Source organism: Pleurodeles waltl, chromosome 3_1 (genome assembly GCF_031143425.1).
Source record: "Pleurodeles waltl isolate 20211129_DDA chromosome 3_1, aPleWal1.hap1.20221129, whole genome shotgun sequence".
In the NCBI taxonomy this organism is placed as follows: domain Eukaryota; kingdom Metazoa; phylum Chordata; class Amphibia; order Caudata; family Salamandridae; genus Pleurodeles; species Pleurodeles waltl.
In genome coordinates, this window is record NC_090440.1 from 605,409,910 (window position 1) to 605,429,773 (window position 19,864).

The window sequence follows — 19,864 nt, forward strand, 5'->3', positions numbered from 1 at the left end:
ATTTTGCCAGTAGGGAGTCCTGCCCTTGTAACTACGCCTGCAGTAGCATTAGGTGGAATCACTGTAGCCATACATTGCCTGCCCCGGTGCTGCATCAGTTCCCTTTTCTCCACACCTTCAATGCAGATCCAGAGCTAAGCGCTCTGCATTCCTGACATAAAACAAATTACTTTTGCAGTACAATGTCTCCCTCCTAAGAAATTGAGGTTTAAACTCTACAGGGATTGCAAGGGACAGATGTCCATTAGGAAAAGCCACCCAGTATTCCTCTGGTTCCTTGGTTGATACCTGGACTCTCAAACCTTCAGATCCTATATCAGTATGCACCTGAAGGCCATAAGAGAGCAGGAAGTGAACCTATTTATTGCCCAAGATGAATGACTGAGTTTCCGACGTTCAAGACATCGCTCAAGGTCATTTTCCTTGCACGGTTTGAAAGGGGGTGAAGGGGTGATTACAAAACAGATACCAAAGGTAAGTCACCCCTCCACTCTCTTTGTGTTTGTAGCTGGTTGACATATATCCAGTTGTTGCTCATCCAGTTGACCCTGCTCCTGCCACTTTGCAGGGCCTGGCCCCGGACAACCTTTATCTACCTCTGCCCTGCAACCCTTTGTTCCCGACCTCTCAGCGACATAAGATTTCCAGATGTTCATGCCTATGGTGCCACTCCATCTGAACCTAGTAGTCTGCCTAAGTTCAGTCTGCTGACGTTGCCACCTTCTAGGGATGTTCCACCTTCACATGGCACCAGAACCAATGCAAACAGCAGTTCCTGAAGTTGTGCTATAGAGCAGTTCACTCAGGGTGCCCCAACAACTTCTAGAAGAGGAGGAATACAGTTTGCTTCATTATATTTTTGGGACCACCTGAATCTTTATGCCTATGGGGATACTGGTGATGGAAATCAGGGCCAGGACTTGTAGATCTGTCTCCTGCTGGTGGTTTAGAGATCTCGCTGGAGTTGACTGGATTTCCCCACTGGTCCACTAATATCTTAAGTAATGTAATTTCATAAAGGTAATGCAAAAGGCTGCTGTGGTGTTGGAGCTACATCTGTCAACTCTGGATGGTGAAACTAGGAGGTCTTACCATCAGTACCCACTTCAGAACCTCTGCTTCCCTTTCAGTGATGCCATCTTGGCAGTATGTGAGAAAGCATATTCTGCCCCTGCGGTAAATAGGTTAGAGACAGTGCTGTTGGCCCTCTCCAGGTGACATGCCCTTTATCTTAACCCACTCTTCTCATGAAAGTTTAGTTATACAAGCCTCCTGCTCATCTGATCAGTTTGGGGAATTTCCCACCAGTACCTTTTGACAAAAAAATCAAAGCGCCTAGGGGAAGGGGGGCTTGAACAGGAAGCATGACCATGAGGTCAATCAACTCCAACTACCTCCTTGTTCAGTACACATGCACCTTGTAGGGAATGGCACAAATGGTGGTGGGGGAGTAATTTTCAAGAGGCTATCCAGACTGCCAGTAGCCTTTATCACATTATCAAATCTGGTTTGGACACATCAGTTTCTGTGGCCCAGGCTTTGGACATATTCATCTCTCTGGAGACCTGCTTGGCTCTGAAATTGTAACTTTTCTCCTGATGGTCAACCCAATCTAATCTGCCTTTTGAAGGGGTGTTATTGTTTAATGGTAAAGCAGATTCAGCACTTGAGTGGGATAAAACCAGTAAAGCTAAGGCACGCCTCTTAGCAGTACAACTACCACCCTCAATCATCTCCAATTTTTACTTTTTTGTGGCTTCTCAAGGGTGGGTCCTAATTTACTCCCCCAATACCACTCAGCCTGTGGTAGGAAGGGTGTCCTGCTTTCCCCCAGCCTGGAAGACCACTACTTTGGACCAGTGGTTCTTCAAAATGCAGTAAGAGGTTACACCTGCCCTTCAGTATCCACTCCCATCTAATCTCTGCTCACCAGACCACCTCTGCATACTACAGCAAGGGGTGGTAGCACTCCTATAGAAGTTCACCAGTTAACCCCTAGAGCGAAGAGTTGGTCAGCTATAGAAAGGGAGGCCTTTGCTGTGGTCTGGGTGTTGAAGAAGCTAAGGCCATACATACCAGTTTGGCACTCACTTCATTGTTCAAACAGACCACAAGCCCCTTCTATGGCTCAAACAGATGAAAGGTGAAAACCCCAAATTGTTGAGGTGGTCCATATCCCTACAGGGAATAGACTATTCACTGGAACATAGACATGGGAGTAACCACTCCAATGCAGATGGACTCTCCAGATATTTCTACTAAGACAATGACGACTCATCTGGGCAAGGTTAGCCTTCTTGTCCTTCGTTGGGGGGGGGGGGGAGGGGAGATTGTGTAGGAAAGTGCCCTTTATTGGCATGGTTACCCCCATTTTCTGCCTGTTTCAGTATGTTTGACTGTGTTGGACTGTGTCTACTGGGTTCCTGCTATCCAGGACCCCAGTAGTTGTGCTCTCCTCTAAATTGTATCATTTTCTTCCCACAATTGGCATACTGCCTCCCACCCCCCATGTAAGCCCCTAGTATATGGTACCTAGGTAACCAGGGCGTTAGGGTTCCAGGGGATCCCTATAGGTTTCAGCAGTTATTCTGCCACCCATAGGGAGCCCATGCAAAGGGTTCAGCATACCTGCCATTGCAGTCTGTGTGAACCGGGTGCACACACCCGGTTTCACTACAGGTCACTGTACCAGGTCACTAAGTCACCCCTATGGTAGGCCCTCTCAGCCCAGAGGGCAGGGTGCAGATACCTATGTGTGAGGGCACCCCTGCACTTGCAGAGGTGCCCCCACAAACTCCAGCACCATTTTACTGGACTTTGTGAGTGTGGGGAAGCCATATTAAATATGTAATGGACATAGGTCACTACCTATGTCTGGCTACATAATGGTAACAACGAACCTGTGCATGTTTGGTATCAAACATGTCGGAATCATACACCAGTACTATTGCAAGTATTGGAAGTATGATTCCATACACTCTGGGGGCTCCTTGGAGGACCCTCAGCATTGCTACCACCAGTTTTATAGGGTTTCTCAGGCAGCCCACCTGCTGCCACCCCTCAGACAGGTTTCTGCCCTCCTGCTGCATGATCTGATTAACCCCAGGAAGACAGAACAAAGGATTTCCTTTTGGAGAGGGAGATAACACCCTCTCCCTTTGGAAATAGGTGTGACTGGCTTGGGAGAGGTAGCCTACTCAAGCCACTGGTTTGCTTTGAAGGGCACATTTGGTGCCCTCTGTGCATAAACCAGTCCACACCGGTTCAGGGACCCCAGTCCCTGCTCAGGTGTGAAACTGGACAATAGAAAGGGGAGTGACCACTCCCCTGTCCATCACCACCCCAGGGGTGGTGCCCAGAGCTCCTCCAGAGGGTCCCTGTGTTCTGCCATCTTGTTTCCAAGGTTGGCAGGGAACTCTGGGAGCATCTGAGCGACCAGGGCAGGCAGGTGATGTCAGAGCCCCCCTTCTGATAGGTGCTTACCTGGTTAGGTGGCCAGTCCCTCTTTCAGGGCTATTTAGTGTCTCTCTTGGGGGGGGGGGGGGGGTCCTCAGATTCAGGTTGCAAGATTCCAGCAGGACTCCCCTGCAACCTTTACTTCGACGTGTGGCATCCGGAACCGCAACTTGACCCTCCAAGAACATACAAGCTGCAAATCCACGAGGAAAACTCTTCTGCAACATTGTATCCAGAGTTCCTGCTAGCTTTACAACAGTTTCCTCGCCGTGCATCCTCAGAAGACTGCAACTCTTCATCCTGTACAAGAAGGAATCTCCCTTGGAGTGCAGGAGTCACTTCCTTGCAAGCATAGGCACCTACAACAAGCTGCGTAGTGCATCATGGATGGTGGTCCGAGTAGTCCTCTTGGTCCTCTCTACCAGCTGTCCAACTTTGGTGGAGGTAAGCGTTTGCCTTCTCACACAGGACAGCACCCCCGTGCACCAAGTCTCTTGCAGCTGCCAAGGCTGGTTTGCGTCACCTCCAAGGGATCTTCCGGCGACGTGCAGCTCCAGTCCCCAGCACTCCTTCCTGCAAATCCCTGCCTCCTGTGTTCTCCTGCGATTTGGGATCCACTATTGTAGTTGTGCATGGGCTGCTGTGTCTTGTGTCCCCGTCCTGTGGGACTCCAGTGGGTGCTGCCTCTGCTCCTGTGGACTCTCCGTGTCACTAAGGATCTCCTGTGACTCCCCCTCCTGGGTTGAGTCCTCCTGGGCCTTGCTTGTCCCCGGCAGCACCACTTTTCCACTAACCACGAATTTGCCTTTGACAATGCTTGCTGGTGGAATTCCTGCACCAACACCTGTCTGCAATCTTCACTCCAGCGTGGGATATCTTCTGCATCCATCAGGAACTTCTCCGGCTTCAGGACTGCAGTGCTGACCTGTTCTTTTTCATGGTCTACTAACTCCTGCAAGTACAGCTGGGTGAGTAGTAGCTCCTACTCCTTCTAGACTTTAAAGTGACTTTTGGACTTGGTCGCTGTAAGGAAATGCCTCCTTGGCATGGTTGCCCCCTGACTTTTTGCCTTTGCTGATGCTATGTTTACAATTGAAAGTGTGCTGAGGCCTGCTAACCAGGCCCCAGCACCAGTGTTCTTTCCCTAACCTGTACTTTTGTATCCACAATTGGCAGACCCTGGCATCCAGATAAGTCCCTTGTAACTGGTACTTCTAGTACCAAGGGCCCTGATGCCAAGGAAGGTCTCTAAGGGCTGCAGCATGTCTTATGCCACCCTAGAGACCTCTCACTCAGCACAGACACACTGCTTGCCAGCTTGTGTGTGCTAGTGAGAACAAAACGAGTAAGTCGACATGGCACTCCCCTCAGGGTGCCATGCCAGCCTCTCACTGCCTATGCAAGTATAGGTCAGTCACCCCTCTAGCAGGCCTTACAGCCCTAAGGCAGGGTGCACTATACCATAGGTGAGGGTACCAGTGCATGAGCATGGTACCGCTACAGTGTCTAAACAAAACCTTAGACATTGTAAGTGCAGGGTAGCCATAAGAGTATATGGTCTGGGAGTTTGTCAAACACGAACTCCACAGCACCATAATGGCTACACTGAAAACTGGGAAGTTTGGTATCAAACTTCTCAGCACAATAAATGCACACTGATGGCAGTGTACATTTTATTGTAAAATACACCACAGAGGGCACCTTAGAGGTGCCCCCTGAAACTTAACCGACTATCTGTGTAGGCTGACTAGTTCCAGCAGCCTGCCACACTAGAGACATGTTGCTGGCCCCATGGGGAGAGTGCCTTTGTCACTCTGAGGCCAGTAACCAAGCCTGCACTGGGTGGAGATGCTAACACCTCCCCCAGGCAGGAGCTGTAACACCTGGCGGTGAGCCTCAAAGGCTCACCCCTTTGTCACAGCCCAGCAGGGCACTCCAGCTTAGTGGAGTTGCCCGCCCCCTCCTGCCACGGCCCCCACTTTTGGCGGCAAGGCCGGAGAAAATAATGAGAACAACAAGGAGTCACTGGCCAGTCAGGACAGCCCCTAAGGTGTCCTGAGCTGAGGTGACTCTAACTTTTAGAAATCCTCCATCTTGCAGATGGAGGATTCCCCCAATAGGGTTAGGATTGTGACCCCCTCCCCTTGGGAGGAGGCACAAAGAGGGTGTACCCACCCTCAGGGCTAGTAGCCATTGGCTACTAACCCCCCAGACCTAAACACGCCCTTAAATTTAGTATTTAAGGGCTACCCTGAACCCTAGAAAATTAGATTCCTGCAACAACAAGAAGGACTGCCTAGCTGAAAACCCCTGCAGAGGAAGACCAGAAGACAACAACTGCCTTGGCTCCAGAAACTCACCGGCCTGTCTCCTGCCTTCCAAAGAACTCTGCTCCAGCGACGCCTTCCAAAGGGACCAGCGACCTCTGAATCCTCTGAGGACTGCCCTGCTTCGACGACGACAAGAAACTCCTGAGGACAGCGGACCTGCTCCAAAAAGACTGCAACTTTATCCAAAGGAGCAGCTTTAAAGACCCTGCAATCTCCCCGCAAGAAGCGTGAGACTTGCAACACTGCACCCGGCGACCCCGACTCGGCTGGTGGAGAACCAACACCTCAGGGAGGACCCCCGGACTACTCTACGACTGAGTACCAAAACCCGTCCCCCCTGAGCCCCCACAGCGCCGCCTGCAGAGGGAATCCCGAGGCTTCCCCTGACCGCGACTCTCTGAAACCTAAGTCCCGACGCCTGGAAAAGACCCTGCACCCGCAGCCCCCAGGACCTGAAGGACCGGACTTTCACTGCAGAAGTGACCCCCAGGAGTCCCTCTCCCTTGCCCAAGTGGAGGTTTCCCCGAGGAAGCCCCCCCTTGCCTGCCTGCAGCGCTGAAGAGATCCCTTGATCTCTCATTGACTTACATTGCGAACCCGACGCTTGTTCTAACACTGCACCCGGCCGCCCCCGCGCCGCTGAGGGTGAAATTTCTGTGTGGGCTTGTGTCCCCCCCCGGTGCCCTACAAAACCCCCCTGGTCTGCCCTCCGAAGACGCGGGTACTTACCTGCAAGCAGACCGGAACCGGGGCACCCCCTTCTCTCCATTGAAGCCTATGCGTTTTGGGCACCACTTTGAACCCTGCACCTGACCGGCCCTGAGCTGCTGGTGTGGTGACTTTGGGGTTGCTCTGAACCCCCAACGGTGGGCTACCTTGGACCAAGAACTGAACCCTGTAAGTGTCTTACTTACCTGGTAAAACTAACAAAAACTTACCTCCCCCAGGAACTGTGAAAATTGCACTAAGTGTCCACTTTTGAAATAGCTATTTGTGAATAACTTGAAAAGTATACATGCAATTGAAATGATTCAAAGTTCCTAATGTACTTACCTGCAATACCTTTCAAACAAGATATTACATGTTAAATTTGAACCTGTGGTTCTTAAAATAAACTAAGAAAAGATATTTTTCTATACAAAACCTATTGGCTGGATTTGTCTCTGAGTGTGTGTACCTCATTTATTGTCTATGTGTATGTACAACAAATGCTTAACACTACTCCTTGGATAAGCCTACTGCTCGACCACACTACCACAAAATAGAGCATTAGTATTATCTATTTTTACCACTATTTTACCTCTAAGGGGAACCCTTGGACTCTGTGCATGCTATTCCTTACTTTGAAATAGCACATACAGAGCCAACTTCCTACATTGGTGGATCAGCGGTGGGGTACAAGACTTTGCATTTGCTGGACTACTCAGCCAATACCTGATCACACGACAAATTCCAAAATTGTCATTAGAAATTGATTTTTGCAATTTGAAAAGTTTTCTAAAGTCTTAAAAGACCTGCTAGGGCCTTGTGTTAGATCCTGTTTAGCATTTCTTTTAGAGTTTAAAAGTTTGTAAAAGTTTGAATTAGATTCTAGAACCAGTTTTAGATTCTTAAAAAGTATTCCAACTTTTAGAAGCAAAATGTCTAGCACAGATGTGAATGTGGTGGAACTCGACACCACACCTTACCTCCATCTACAGATGAGAGAGCTAAGGTCACTCTGTAAACTAAAGAACATAACAATGGGCTCCAAACCTACCAAAGTACAGCTCCAGGAGCTGTTGGCAGAGTTTGAAAAAGCCAACCCCTCTGAGGATGGCAACACAGAGGATGAAGATAGTGACTTGGAGGGAAATTCCCCCCCTCCAGTCCTACTTAGGGAGAGCAGGGCTTCTCAAGCCCTGACTCCACAAATAATAGTCAGAGATGCTGGTTCCCTCACAGGAGGGACCAACAACTCTGAAATCACTGAGGATAACTCCAGTGAAGAGGACATCCAGTTAGCCAGGATGGCCAAAAGATTGGCTTTGGAAAGACAGATCCTAGCCATAGAAAGGGAAAGACCAGAGATGGGCCTAGGACCCATCAATGGTGGCAGCAACATAAATAGGGTCAGAGATTCTCCTGACATGTTGAAAATCCCTAAAGGGATTGTAACTAAATATGAAGATGGTGATGACATCACCAAATGGTTCACAGCTTTTGAGAGGGCTTGTTTAACCAGAAAAGTGAACAGATCTCACTGGGGTGCTCTCCTTTGGGAAATGTTCACAGGAAAGTGTAGGGATAGACTCCTCACACTCTCTGGAAAAGATGCAGAATCTTATGACCTCATGAAGGGTACCCTGATTGAGGGCTTTGGATTCTCCACTGAGGAGTATAGGATTAGATTCAGGGGGGCTCAAAAAACCTCGAGCCAGACCTGGGTTGACTTTGTAGACTATTCAGTAAAAACACTAGATGGTTGGATTCAAGGCAGTGGTGTAAGTAATTATGATGGGCTGTACAATTTATTTGTGAAAGAACACCTGTTAAGTAATTGTTTCAATGATAAACTGCATCAGCATCTGGTAGACCTAGGACCAATTTCTCCCCAAGAATTGGGAAAGAAGGCGGACCATTGGGTCAAGACTAGGGTGTCCAAAACTTCCACAGGGGGTGACCAAAAGAAAGGGGTCACAAAACCTCCCCAGGGGAAAGGTGGTGAGACAGCCAAAAATAAAAATAGTAAAGAGTCTTCTACAGGCCCCCAAAAACCTGCACAGGAGGGTGGGCCCAGAGCCTCTTCACAAAACAATCCTGGGTACAAGGGTAAAAACTTTGATCCCAAAAAGGCCTGGTGTCGAAACTGTAGTCAGTCTGGACACCAAACTGGAGACAAGGCCTGTCCCAAGAAAAGTTCCACTCCAAACTCCAATCCAGGTAACACTGGAATGGCTAGTCTCCAAGTGGGATCAACAGTGTGCCCAGAGCAAATCAGGGTCCACACTGAAGCTACTCTAGTCTCTGAGGGTGGGGTGGATTTAGCCACACTAGCTGCCTGGCCGCCTAACATGCAAAAATACAGGCAGCAGCTCTTTATTAATGGGACAAGTGTAGAGGGCCTGAGGGATACAGGTGCCAGTGTCACCATGGTGACAGAGAAACTGGTTTCCCCTGGCCAATACCTGACTGGAAAAACTTATACAGTCACCAACGCTGACAATCAGACTAAAGCACATCCCATGGCAATGGTAACTTTAGAATGGGGAGGGGTCAATGGCCTGAAACAGGTGGTGGTCTCCTCAAACATCCCAGTAGACTGTCTGCTTGGAAATGACCTGGAGTCCTCAGCATGGGCTGAGGTAGAACTAAAAACCCATGCAGCCATGCTGGGTATCCCTGAACTGGTGTGTGTAAAAACAAGAGCACAATGCAAGGCGCAGGGTGAAAAAGTAGAGCTGGAGTCTGGAAAAATGGCCCAGCCTACCAAGAGAAAAGGAAAGTCCGTTGGGAAACCAACTGCAACACAGTCAGAAAAAGAGAACCTCTCTTCTCAGGAAGAAGTTCTGCCCTCTGAGGGAACTGAGCCTTTGGAACTTGAACCTTATCAGGTTGAGCTCTTAGGCCCAGGGGGACCCTCAAGGGAGGAGCTGTGTAAGGGACAAGAAACCTGTCCCTCTCTTGAAGGCCTTAGGCAGCAAGCTGCTGAAGAGTCCAAGGGCAAGAAAAATGGAACACATAGGGTCTATTGGGAAGATGGACTCCTGTACACTGAGGCCAGAGACCCCAAACCTGGTGCCACTAGGAGAGTGGTAGTGCCTCAGTCGTTCAGAGAGTTTATTCTGACCTTAGCCCATGATATTCCCCTTGCTGGGCATTTGGGACAAACCAAGACGTGGGAGAGGTTAGTCAACCACTTCTACTGGCCCAATATGTCCCAGAAGGTTGAGTTTTGCCTCTCCTGCCCCACCTGTCAATCCAGTGGTAAGACAGGTGGGCACCCAAAGGCCCCCCTCATTCCACTTCCAGTGGTGGGGGTCCCCTTTGAAAGAGTGGGTGTGGACATAGTTGGTCCACTAGAACCTCCCACAGCCTCAGGAAATATGTACATCCTAGTGGTAGTGGATCATGCTACTAGGTATCCTGAAGCTATTCCCCTTAGGTCGACTACTGCCCCTGCAGTAGCCAAGGCCCTCATTGGTATCTTTACCAGAGTGGGTTTCCCTAAGGAGGTGGTGTCTGACAGAGGTACCAACTTCATGTCAGCATACCTAAAACACATGTGGAGTGACTTACAAATTCACTACACCATGCCATCCACAAACTAATGGCTTAGTTGAGAGATTCAACAAGACATTAAAAGGCATGATCATGGGGCTCCCAGAAAAACTCAAAAGGAGATGGGATGTCCTCTTGCCATGTCTGCTTTTCGCTTACAGAGAGGTGCCACAGAAGGGAGTAGGATTCTCACCCTTTGAACTTCTGTTTGGTCACCCTGTAAGGGGACCACTTGCTCTTGTTAAAGAAGGCTGGGAGAGACCTCTTCATGAGCCTAAACAAGACATAGTGGACTATGTACTTGGCCTTCGCTCTAGAATGGCAGAGTACATGGAAAAGGCAAGCAAAAACCTTGAGGCCAGCCAACAGCTCCAGAAGTTTTGGTATGACCAAAAGGCTGCAATGGTTGAGTTCCAACCAGGGCAGAAAGTCTGGGTTCTGGAGCCTGTGGCTCCCAGGGCACTTCAGGACAAATGGAGTGGCCCTTACCCAGTGCTAGAAAGGAAGAGTCAGGTCACCTACCTGGTGGACCTGGGCACAAGCAGGAGCCCCAAGAGGGTGATCCATGTGAACCGCCTTAAGCTCTTCCATGACAGGGCTGATGTAAATCTGTTGATGGTAACAGATGAGGATCAGGAGGCAGAGAGTGAACCTCTCCCTGATCTTCTGTCATCAGACCCAAAAGATGGCTCAGTAGATGGAGTGATCTACTCAGACACCCTCTCTGGCCAACAGCAAGCTGATTGTAGGAGAGTCCTACAACAGTTTCCTGAACTCTTCTCCCTAACCCCTGGTCAGACACACCTGTGTACCCATGATGTGGACACAGGAGACAGCATGCCTGTCAAAAACAAATTTTTTAGACAGTCTGACCATGTTAAGGAAAGCATCAAGGTGGAAGTCCACAAGATGCTGGAATTGGGAGTAATTGAGCGCTCTGACAGCCCCTGGGCTAGCCCAGTGGTCTTAGTCCCCAAACCTCACACCAAAGATGGAAAGAAAGAGATGAGGTTTTGTGTGGACTACAGAGGGCTCAACTCTGTCACCAAGACAGACGCCCATCCAATTCCTAGAGCTGATGAGCTCATAGACAAATTAGGTGCTGCCAAATTCTTAAGTACCTTTGACTTGACAGCAGGGTACTGGCAAATAAAAATGGCACCTGGAGCAAAAGAGAAAACAGCATTCTCCACACCTGATGGGCATTATCAGTTTACTGTTATGCCCTTTGGTTTAAAGAATGCCCCTGCCACCTTCCAAAGGTTGGTGAATCAAGTCCTTGCTGGTTTGGAGTCCTTTAGCACAGCTTATCTTGATGATATTGATGTCTTTAGCTCCACCTGGCAGGATCACCTGGTCCACCTGAAGAAGGTTTTGAAGGCTCTGCAATCTGCAGGCCTCTCTATCAAGGCATCCAAATGCCAGATAGGGCAGGGAACTGTGGTTTACTTGGGCCACCGTGTAGGTGGAGGCCAAGTTCAGCCACTCCAACCCAAGATCCAGACTATTCTGGACTGGGTAGCTCCAAAAACCCAGACTCAAGTCAGGGCATTCCTTGGCTTGACTGGGTATTACAGGAGGTTTGTGAAGGGATATGGATCCATTGTGACAGCCCTCACTGAACTCACCTCCAAGAAAATGCCCAAGAAAGTGAACTGGACTGTGGAATGCCAACAGGCCTTTGACACCCTGAAACAAGCAATGTGCTCAGCACCAGTTCTAAAAGCTCCAGATTATTCAAAGCAGTTCATTGTGCAGACAGATGCCTCTGAACTTGGGATAGGGGCAGTTTTGTCCCAAACAAATGATGATGGCCTTGACCAGCCTGTTGCTTTCATTAGCAGGAGGTTACTCCCCATGGAGCAGCGTTGGAGTGCCATTGAGAGGGAGGCCTTTGCTGTTGTTTGGTCCCTGAAGAAGCTGAGACCATACCTCTTTGGGACTCACTTCCTAGTTCAAACTGACCACAGACCTCTCAAATGGCTGATGCAAATGAAAGGTGAAAATCCTAAACTGTTGAGGTGGTCCATCTCCCTACAGGGAATGGACTTTATAGTGGAACACAGACCTGGGACTGCCCATGCCAATGCAGATGGCCTTTCCAGGTTCTTCCACTTAGAAAATGAAGACTCTCTTGGGAAAGGTTAGTCTCATCCTCTTTCGTTTGGGGGGGGGGGTTGTGTAAGGAAATGCCTCCTTGGCATGGTTGCCCCCTGACTTTTTGCCTTTGCTGATGCTATGTTTACAATTGAAAGTGTGCTGAGGCCTGCTAACCAGGCCCCAGCACCAGTGCTCTTTCCCTAACCTGTACTTTTGTATCCACAATTGGCAGATCCTGGCATCCAGATAAGTCCCTTGTAACTGGTACTTCTAGTACCAAGGGCCCTGATGCCAAGGAAGGTCTCTAAGGGCTGCAGCATGTCTTATGCCACCCTAGAGACCTCTCACTCAGCACAGACACACTGCTTGCCAGCTTGTGTGTGCTAGTGAGAACAAAACGAGTAAGTCGACATGGCACTCCCCTCAGGGTGCCATGCCAGCCTCTCACTGCCTATGCAAGTATAGGTCAGTCACCCCTCTAGCAGGCCTTACAGCCCTAAGGCAGGGTGCACTATACCATAGGTGAGGGTACCAGTGCATGAGCATGGTACCCTTACAGTGTCTAAACAAAACCTTAGACATTGTAAGTGCAGGGTAGCCATAAGAGTATATGGTCTGGGAGTTTGTCAAACACGAACTCCACAGCACCATAATGGCTACACTGAAAACTGGGAAGTTTGGTATCAAACTTCTCAGCACAATAAATGCACACTGATGGCAGTGTACATTTTATTGTAAAATACACCACAGAGGGCACCTTAGAGGTGCCCCCTGAAACTTAACCGACTATCTGTGTAGGCTGACTAGTTCCAGCAGCCTGCCACACTAGAGACATGTTGCTGGCCCCATGGGGAGAGTGCCTTTGTCACTCTGAGGCCAGTAACAAAGCCTGCACTGGGTGGAGATGCTAACACCTCCCCCAGGCAGGAGCTGTAACACCTGGCGGTGAGCCTCAAAGGCTCACCCCTTTGTCACAGCCCAGCAGGGCACTCCAGCTTAGTGGAGTTGCCCGCCCCCTCCGGCCACGGCCCCCACTTTTGGCGGCAAGGCCGGAGAAAATAATGAGAACAAGGAGGAGTCACTGGCCAGTCAGGACAGCCCCTAAGTGTCCTGAGCTGAGGTGACTCTAACTTTTAGAAATCCTCCATCTTGCAGATGGAGGATTCCCCCAATAGGGTTAGGATTGTGACCCCTCCCCTTGGGAGGAGGCACAAAGAGGGTGTACCCACCCTCAGGGCTAGTAGCCATTGGCTACTAACCCCCCAGACCTAAACACGCCCTTAAATTTAGTATTTAAGGGCTACCCTGAACCCTAGAAAATTAGATTCCTGCAACAACAAGAAGGACTGCCTAGCTGAAAACCCCTGCAGAGGAAGACCAGAAGACAACAACTGCCTTGGCTCCAGAAACTCACCGGCCTGTCTCCTGCCTTCCAAAGAACTCTGCTCCAGCGACGCCTTCCAAAGGGACCAGCGACCTCTGAATCCTCTGAGGACTGCCATGCTTCGACGACGACAAGAAACTCCTGAGGACAGCGGACCTGCTCCAAAAAGACTGCAACTTTATCCAAAGGAGCAGCTTTAAAGACCCTGCAATCTCCCCGCAAGAAGCGTGAGACTTGCAACACTGCACCCGGCGACCCCGACTCGGCTGGTGGAGAACCAACACCTCAGGGAGGACCCCCGGACTACTCTACGACTGTGAGTACCAAAACCCGTCCCCCCTGAGCCCCCACAGCGCCGCCTGCAGAGGGAATCCCGAGGCTTCCCCTGACCGCGACTCTCTGAAACCTAAGTCCCGACGCCTGGAAAAGACCCTGCACCCGCAGCCCCCAGGACCTGAAGGACCGGACTTTCACTGCAGAAGTGACCCCCAGGAGTCCCTCTCCCTTGCCCAAGTGGAGGTTTCCCCGAGGAAGCCCCCCCTTGCCTGCCTGCAGCGCTGAAGAGATCCCTTGATCTCTCATTGACTTACATTGCGAACCCGACGCTTGTTCTAACACTGCACCCGGCCGCCCCCGCGCCGCTGAGGGTGAAATTTCTGTGTGGGCTTGTGTCCCCCCCGGTGCCCTACAAAACCCCCCTGGTCTGCCCTCCGAAGACGCGGGTACTTACCTGCAAGCAGACCGGAACCGGGGCACCCCCTTCTCTCCATTGAAGCCTATGCGTTTTGGGCACCACTTTGAACCCTGCACCTGACTGGCCCTGAGCTGCTGGTGTGGTGACTTTGGGGTTGCTCTGAACCCCCAACAGTGGGCTACCTTGGACCAAGAACTGAACCCTGTAAGTGTCTTACTTACCTGGTAAAACTAACAAAAACTTACCTCCCCCAGGAACTGTGAAAATTGCACTGTGTCCACTTTTGAAATAGCTATTTGTGAATAACTTGAAAAGTATACATGCAATTGAAATGATTCAAAGTTCCTAATGTACTTACCTGCAATACCTTTCAAACAAGATATTACATGTTAAATTTGAACCTGTGGTTCTTAAAATAAACTAAGAAAAGATATTTTTCTATACAAAACCTATTGGCTGGATTTGTCTCTGAGTGTGTGTACCTCATTTATTGTCTGTGTATGTACAACAAATGCTTAACACTACTCCTTGGATAAGCCTACTGCTCGACCACACTACCACAAAATAGAGCATTAGTATTATCTATTTTTACCACTATTTTACCTCTAAGGGGAACCCTTGGACTCTGTGCATGCTATTCCTTACTTTGAAATAGCACATACAGAGCCAACTTCCTACAGTCGCCTTTCTCCGCAGGTGGTCTTGTCCAGGAATCCATTGATGGCTTCTTGCAGTCTTCTCTGGTTGTCTTCTTTTCTTTTCCTTCCTTTTTGGTGGTTTGGGAGGAACTCCAGTGATTTAGTCCTGCTTTCTTGGTCTCTGGGAGGGTACTGTTACTTACCTCTGGTTTTCTAGTACTCCCAGGTCCCCTCTCACTTACCTAGGTGGGGGGTCCTGTTTTTGCATTCCCTTTTTTTTAAAAAAAATTTTTTTTGCTATTTGCTCTGTTTTCCAGCCTATTACTGTTTACTAGTGTATATATTTACACTAGTATTAGAGTACTCCCATTGGAGTTTTGCCCTTCTAGTACTTTGTGGTATTGTGTTCCAAGAATAAAGTACCTTTATGTTTGTACAACTGAGTGTTTTCTTTCATGTCTAAGTGCTGTGTGACTACAGTGGTGTTGCATGAACTTTGCATGTCTCCTAGATGAGCATTGGCTGCTCTTCCACAGATACCTCTAGAGCCTGGCTTCTCGGCACTGCCTACACTTCACTAATAGCAGATACCTGGGCCTGGTATAAGGTGTAAGTACCTTAGATACCCACCACACACCAGGCTAGCTTCCTACAACATTTTTTGCCAATCCCCAGACTACAGCGGAAACCACCTTACATACATTGAACAGCAAGAGATGTTTAAAATCCTACTTAGATTGGACCCGACAGTTCCGCAGGATTGATCAGTTACTTATTGCTTATGGAAACCTTAGCAGAGCTTTCTCAAAGCATTGCTAGATGGATTGCAGCAGTTCTGCCACAGCCAAGCCGGAAAGCCGTTTTCAAGCAAGGTCAAAGTTCATTCTACCAGGGTTGAGTCCACTACCACAGCTCTCTTCGCAGGTGTGCCTCTCTAACAAATGTCGAGCAGTTGTTCATGGGCCAGCAGAGACACCTTCACACAGCATTAATTCCTATATTCCTCTGACGCCTTCTATTTCAATAAGGTGAGCCATGTATAAATGTATTTCCCTCCATCTGCTATTTCCTGATTGATGTTTATTGTAAGTGATTTAGCTACTAACTACTGATTCAAGCATTTGAATCTATGCAAGACCCAATACTGGAAATGAAAATAAGTTACTTACCTGTAACTGTAGTTCTCTAGTATTGGTAGCTTTCATAGATTCACATGTGACCCACCCTCTTTCCCATATAGGCTCCCTGAATGATCTGGGTTCTTATTTTCCACTTGTGCTAGAAAATGAGTGAATGAAGCCTTTGGTGAGTGTTCTAGACGGTGCTGTCATCTGACTGGCTGGACTTTGGTTCTTACTAAAATGAGGATAAGCTATGAAAATGAATTATTTTTAACAATAACTGTTGTGAATATCATTCACTACTGCTGCTATGGTATCCTGAGACTCCCACTTCGGGGAATGATTCAAGCATACGAATCTGATAGGTCCAAGACTGGAAAACTACAGTTAAAGGGAAGTACCTTGTATTCTTATGGTATAAGCACCTGTTCGTAGCTTGTAATACTATGGCTTCACATTCACCTACCCTCCACCCCAGTCAGCGATTGGCTGCACAAATCTCTAATATTGGGAGCTTGTACATTATGGGGGGCATGAGTTACCTTAGGGCACAAGTTAGTGTCTTGAGAGAAGTGTAACTAAAACTGCTGAAGTTCTATAGTTTGTACAAAATCTGAACCTAACAAACGTCCCTTTAACCTTTGTTTTTTAGTGAAATCTCTCTTCTCATCTTCTTTCTCTCTCTCAAATTACATGGCCAACAGGTTTTAACTTTCATATGTACATTCACCCTCTGTGTGAAACAGTAACAATCAAGTCAGTGCACATACACATTACCAACTAAAAAGTTGCAGGGTACCTTGTGACTCAGACTTCTTTTTAACAAATACAGGACAACACTAGATTACAGGATTATCTAGAGCACTGGAATCTACAGAACTGCAAACTACAAAACAGATGGTTGTCAGAGTAGGTAACATTTTCCTTCTTTCCCCAGGAATTTTCTCATAAATTTATAAAAGATCTGTGCACACATGGAAGATCCTGGAACATATCCACAAATGTTGTCCAGAAGAACATGTCCAAATAAGCAAAAAATTATCTGTTTATATAAACGTATCCAGACTGACAAATGGGAACAAATAAGCGCACTTGGCTGAAAACACTGCATCATAATTAATAGTTTAAAAAATGGTGTCCTGATGCTTAACTAAGTAGAATTATGAAAATGGGAACCCGCCATTTTAAGACTTCCAGAAGAGTGGGAGGTCTGAATTTGGTAATCCCTTTTGTGCTGTTTGACAAATCTGAATGAAATTTGTCAGATTTTTAGCACTTAAATCCCTGCGCAGTAGCTGTCATTTTGTTCACACCCCTGGGAGAAATTTCAAAGTTAAAGTGCTGGCAGAATAACTGATTTGCTAATAAATTTGGACCCTTTTAAATTGTCTCTGTATTTTGTAAGATCCCAGAACAGATCTTAACGTCCAGTAGTCAGATAAATGACAAGAAAATTCAATGGCTGGCACCCTCCAAAGAGACCTTACCAGGCTTTGGCCCCAGAGGTTGCTGCAAAAACCTGAATGCTGAACACTGACTGAGTTGGTAGACAGCCCACATTTACCCAGTCAGAGGCCATGCACTGTGGGAGCTATTGTGCAGATCAGTTTACTTCATTATTGGGCTATCACAAAATAGCTCCATGATAATGTAACATGTCAAACAATTTTTGAAGGCACATTTAGAGTGTTTATTACTTAAGACTACACACCTGTGGAATACAGAATATGGTCTACATTCATGCTGTAGGTTATTTTGACTCTGGTCCATTTCTCACACTTAACTGCCTGAGTAGCTCAAAGTAGCATTTCAGAATATTGTGCAGTGTTGTGAACACCAGAAATACAAAGTAGGCATAAGCTAAGGACACTACAATCAGTTTTTGTTTTGTTTTTAAGGGCCTTGTCTTTCACTTTTGGTTTACCCAGACACATTACCTTCTCACAATTTGCTTTTAGAAAAGTGGGATCGTAGAATACTTGTGAATGCCTGTAAGAAGATGTCATGGCTGATTATAATGCAATGGATGACCGTGGGATAGGTGGCAGACAAACAGTCCCTCTCCCCAACAGATGTCTTTCTTGCACAGTTCAGTTTCTACATAAACTTTGGTAATTGTCAGCCAATGTAAATTAATATTTCAAAGCCCACCTTCCTCTTTCAAAATTTCAAACCCTACCAAGACGATTAATACTACATAAAATGTAAATGTAATTAATTAGAGCAGCCATTTGTATTTAGGTTAGCAGCTTTTGACGTAATGAATAGCAAAACGTACTATGGTCAATTAAAATAGTGAACAATACATTTTACCCAAAAGCCATTACGGAAGAGAAAGTAAAAAAAAAAAAAAGAAAATGTACACAATACCACCTACCTGCAAGCCCCATTTGTATGTTTGATTCAATAGCAAATTCTGTTTTTCTCATTTTTGACTTCTTACAAGTTTGAATCTTTTTGTTTGTGAACCCTAGGGCAGCTTGTGAACCAAGCCAGTTCTGATTTAAGGAGCTAAATCAGAACCAAACAATTAAAAAGGTAAGAGGGTTGTGAACCTAGGTTTTTTAGGGTGACAGACATTTCATAAATGGAAGGGGAAGTCTGTTACTGAAATACCGATTTTAATCAGAAGTTTCCAAAATAGCTTGAACTGGTTCATGAACTATTTTCATCCTATAGCTGGTTTCATATGGACCAAAACATCCCTGCTCATGTATTAAGTCTGAAAACCTGGATTACGTCCTTCTAAAGCAGGAACCAAAAAGATTGTTGCCACTCAAAATAATTGAATAAAAACAAAAAAATATATCACCCTATCAAAAGAATGTTAGTAGAAAGAAGCATATATTTAGTGACCAGTAGCATTAGGTTGGTGCAGATAGCAGTGACAAGCAAAGTTCACTGATTATAGTTTCTCATCTGTAGTGTCACTTGCTAATGTAAATGTGTTCAATGACATTAAATACGGTTTTTGAAGGAAACCTTGCTTTTATAGTTTGTTTTTGGTGTAACAGTATTCTGCACATGATTGAAAATCATGGTAACGCTTAAATACTTTTTTTTGTCTTGCCTTGCCTCAGTATCAATGACATGAGTAAGGAAAATGTTATCGAAATAAAAGTTGTGAATGTGTTTGTATATACATATTCTTAGAGCAGGTGTGCATTTTCTTTACAGGTATCTAAACCAAGTGCTAAAAATTAAATTCACTAGAGAATCTCATATTCGAAAGCTGGACAGACTTCTGAGTTACAATTTGCCAGTGGAAATGGAAAACCTAAGGTAGGTAGTAGATGTTTCTCTGTAAAATGTATATTTAACTTTCAGCATGCTTACTGCGTTCTCTTGCATAATATATACAATAGTCATTGCAGGTTTTGAAAAATAATTCCAATTTAAATAAGTGGACATTTTTATTGTATTAATTCAACACATGCTGCCCTTTACTGCTTGTGAATTCCTCACATTACTTACATATGATCAGCTTTGGAAATGGGAAAGCTACTTAGTGCTTCTTCTAACAGTGTATAAAGATTCAGCGTTTAACACGTTTGAGAGGTCACTTGATTGAAGGTTAAATCAGTGCTGAGTGGGAGAAGGCCATAATAATGGACTTTTAGCAGAAGACTGCTCCCGAATAGACCTAGCATGAACCAGGGTAAAAGGGTATATTATAGAACAAATGTTTGCCTGGGTATTAATCATGGAGTTTATTTGAATTGTCTGAATTAACTATTGTCCTTAATACCAATGAAGTACATATCGTCATAAAAACTGTAATCTCATTTATTCAGAAAAGCAGCTTCATTTAATCACAAATATTCGTGCTGAATGTAGATAAGGTGCTGGTGACTATCTAGTGACCGAGCTAGTAAAAGGTT

General features: G+C 46.8%; 1 protein-coding gene across 1 annotated transcript in view; it reads left to right on the forward strand.

The window, feature by feature from the left end:
- The window catches only part of CHKA (choline kinase alpha), a 288,141-nt gene that overhangs the window by 41,212 nt on the left and 227,065 nt on the right, over nucleotides 1-19,864 (forward strand). Inside the window, exon 6 of the mRNA XM_069223051.1 lies at nucleotides 19,161-19,265. Within this exon, the coding sequence (XP_069079152.1) occupies nucleotides 19,161-19,265 (105 nt within the window). The remainder of the gene's footprint in view (nucleotides 1-19,160; nucleotides 19,266-19,864) is intronic.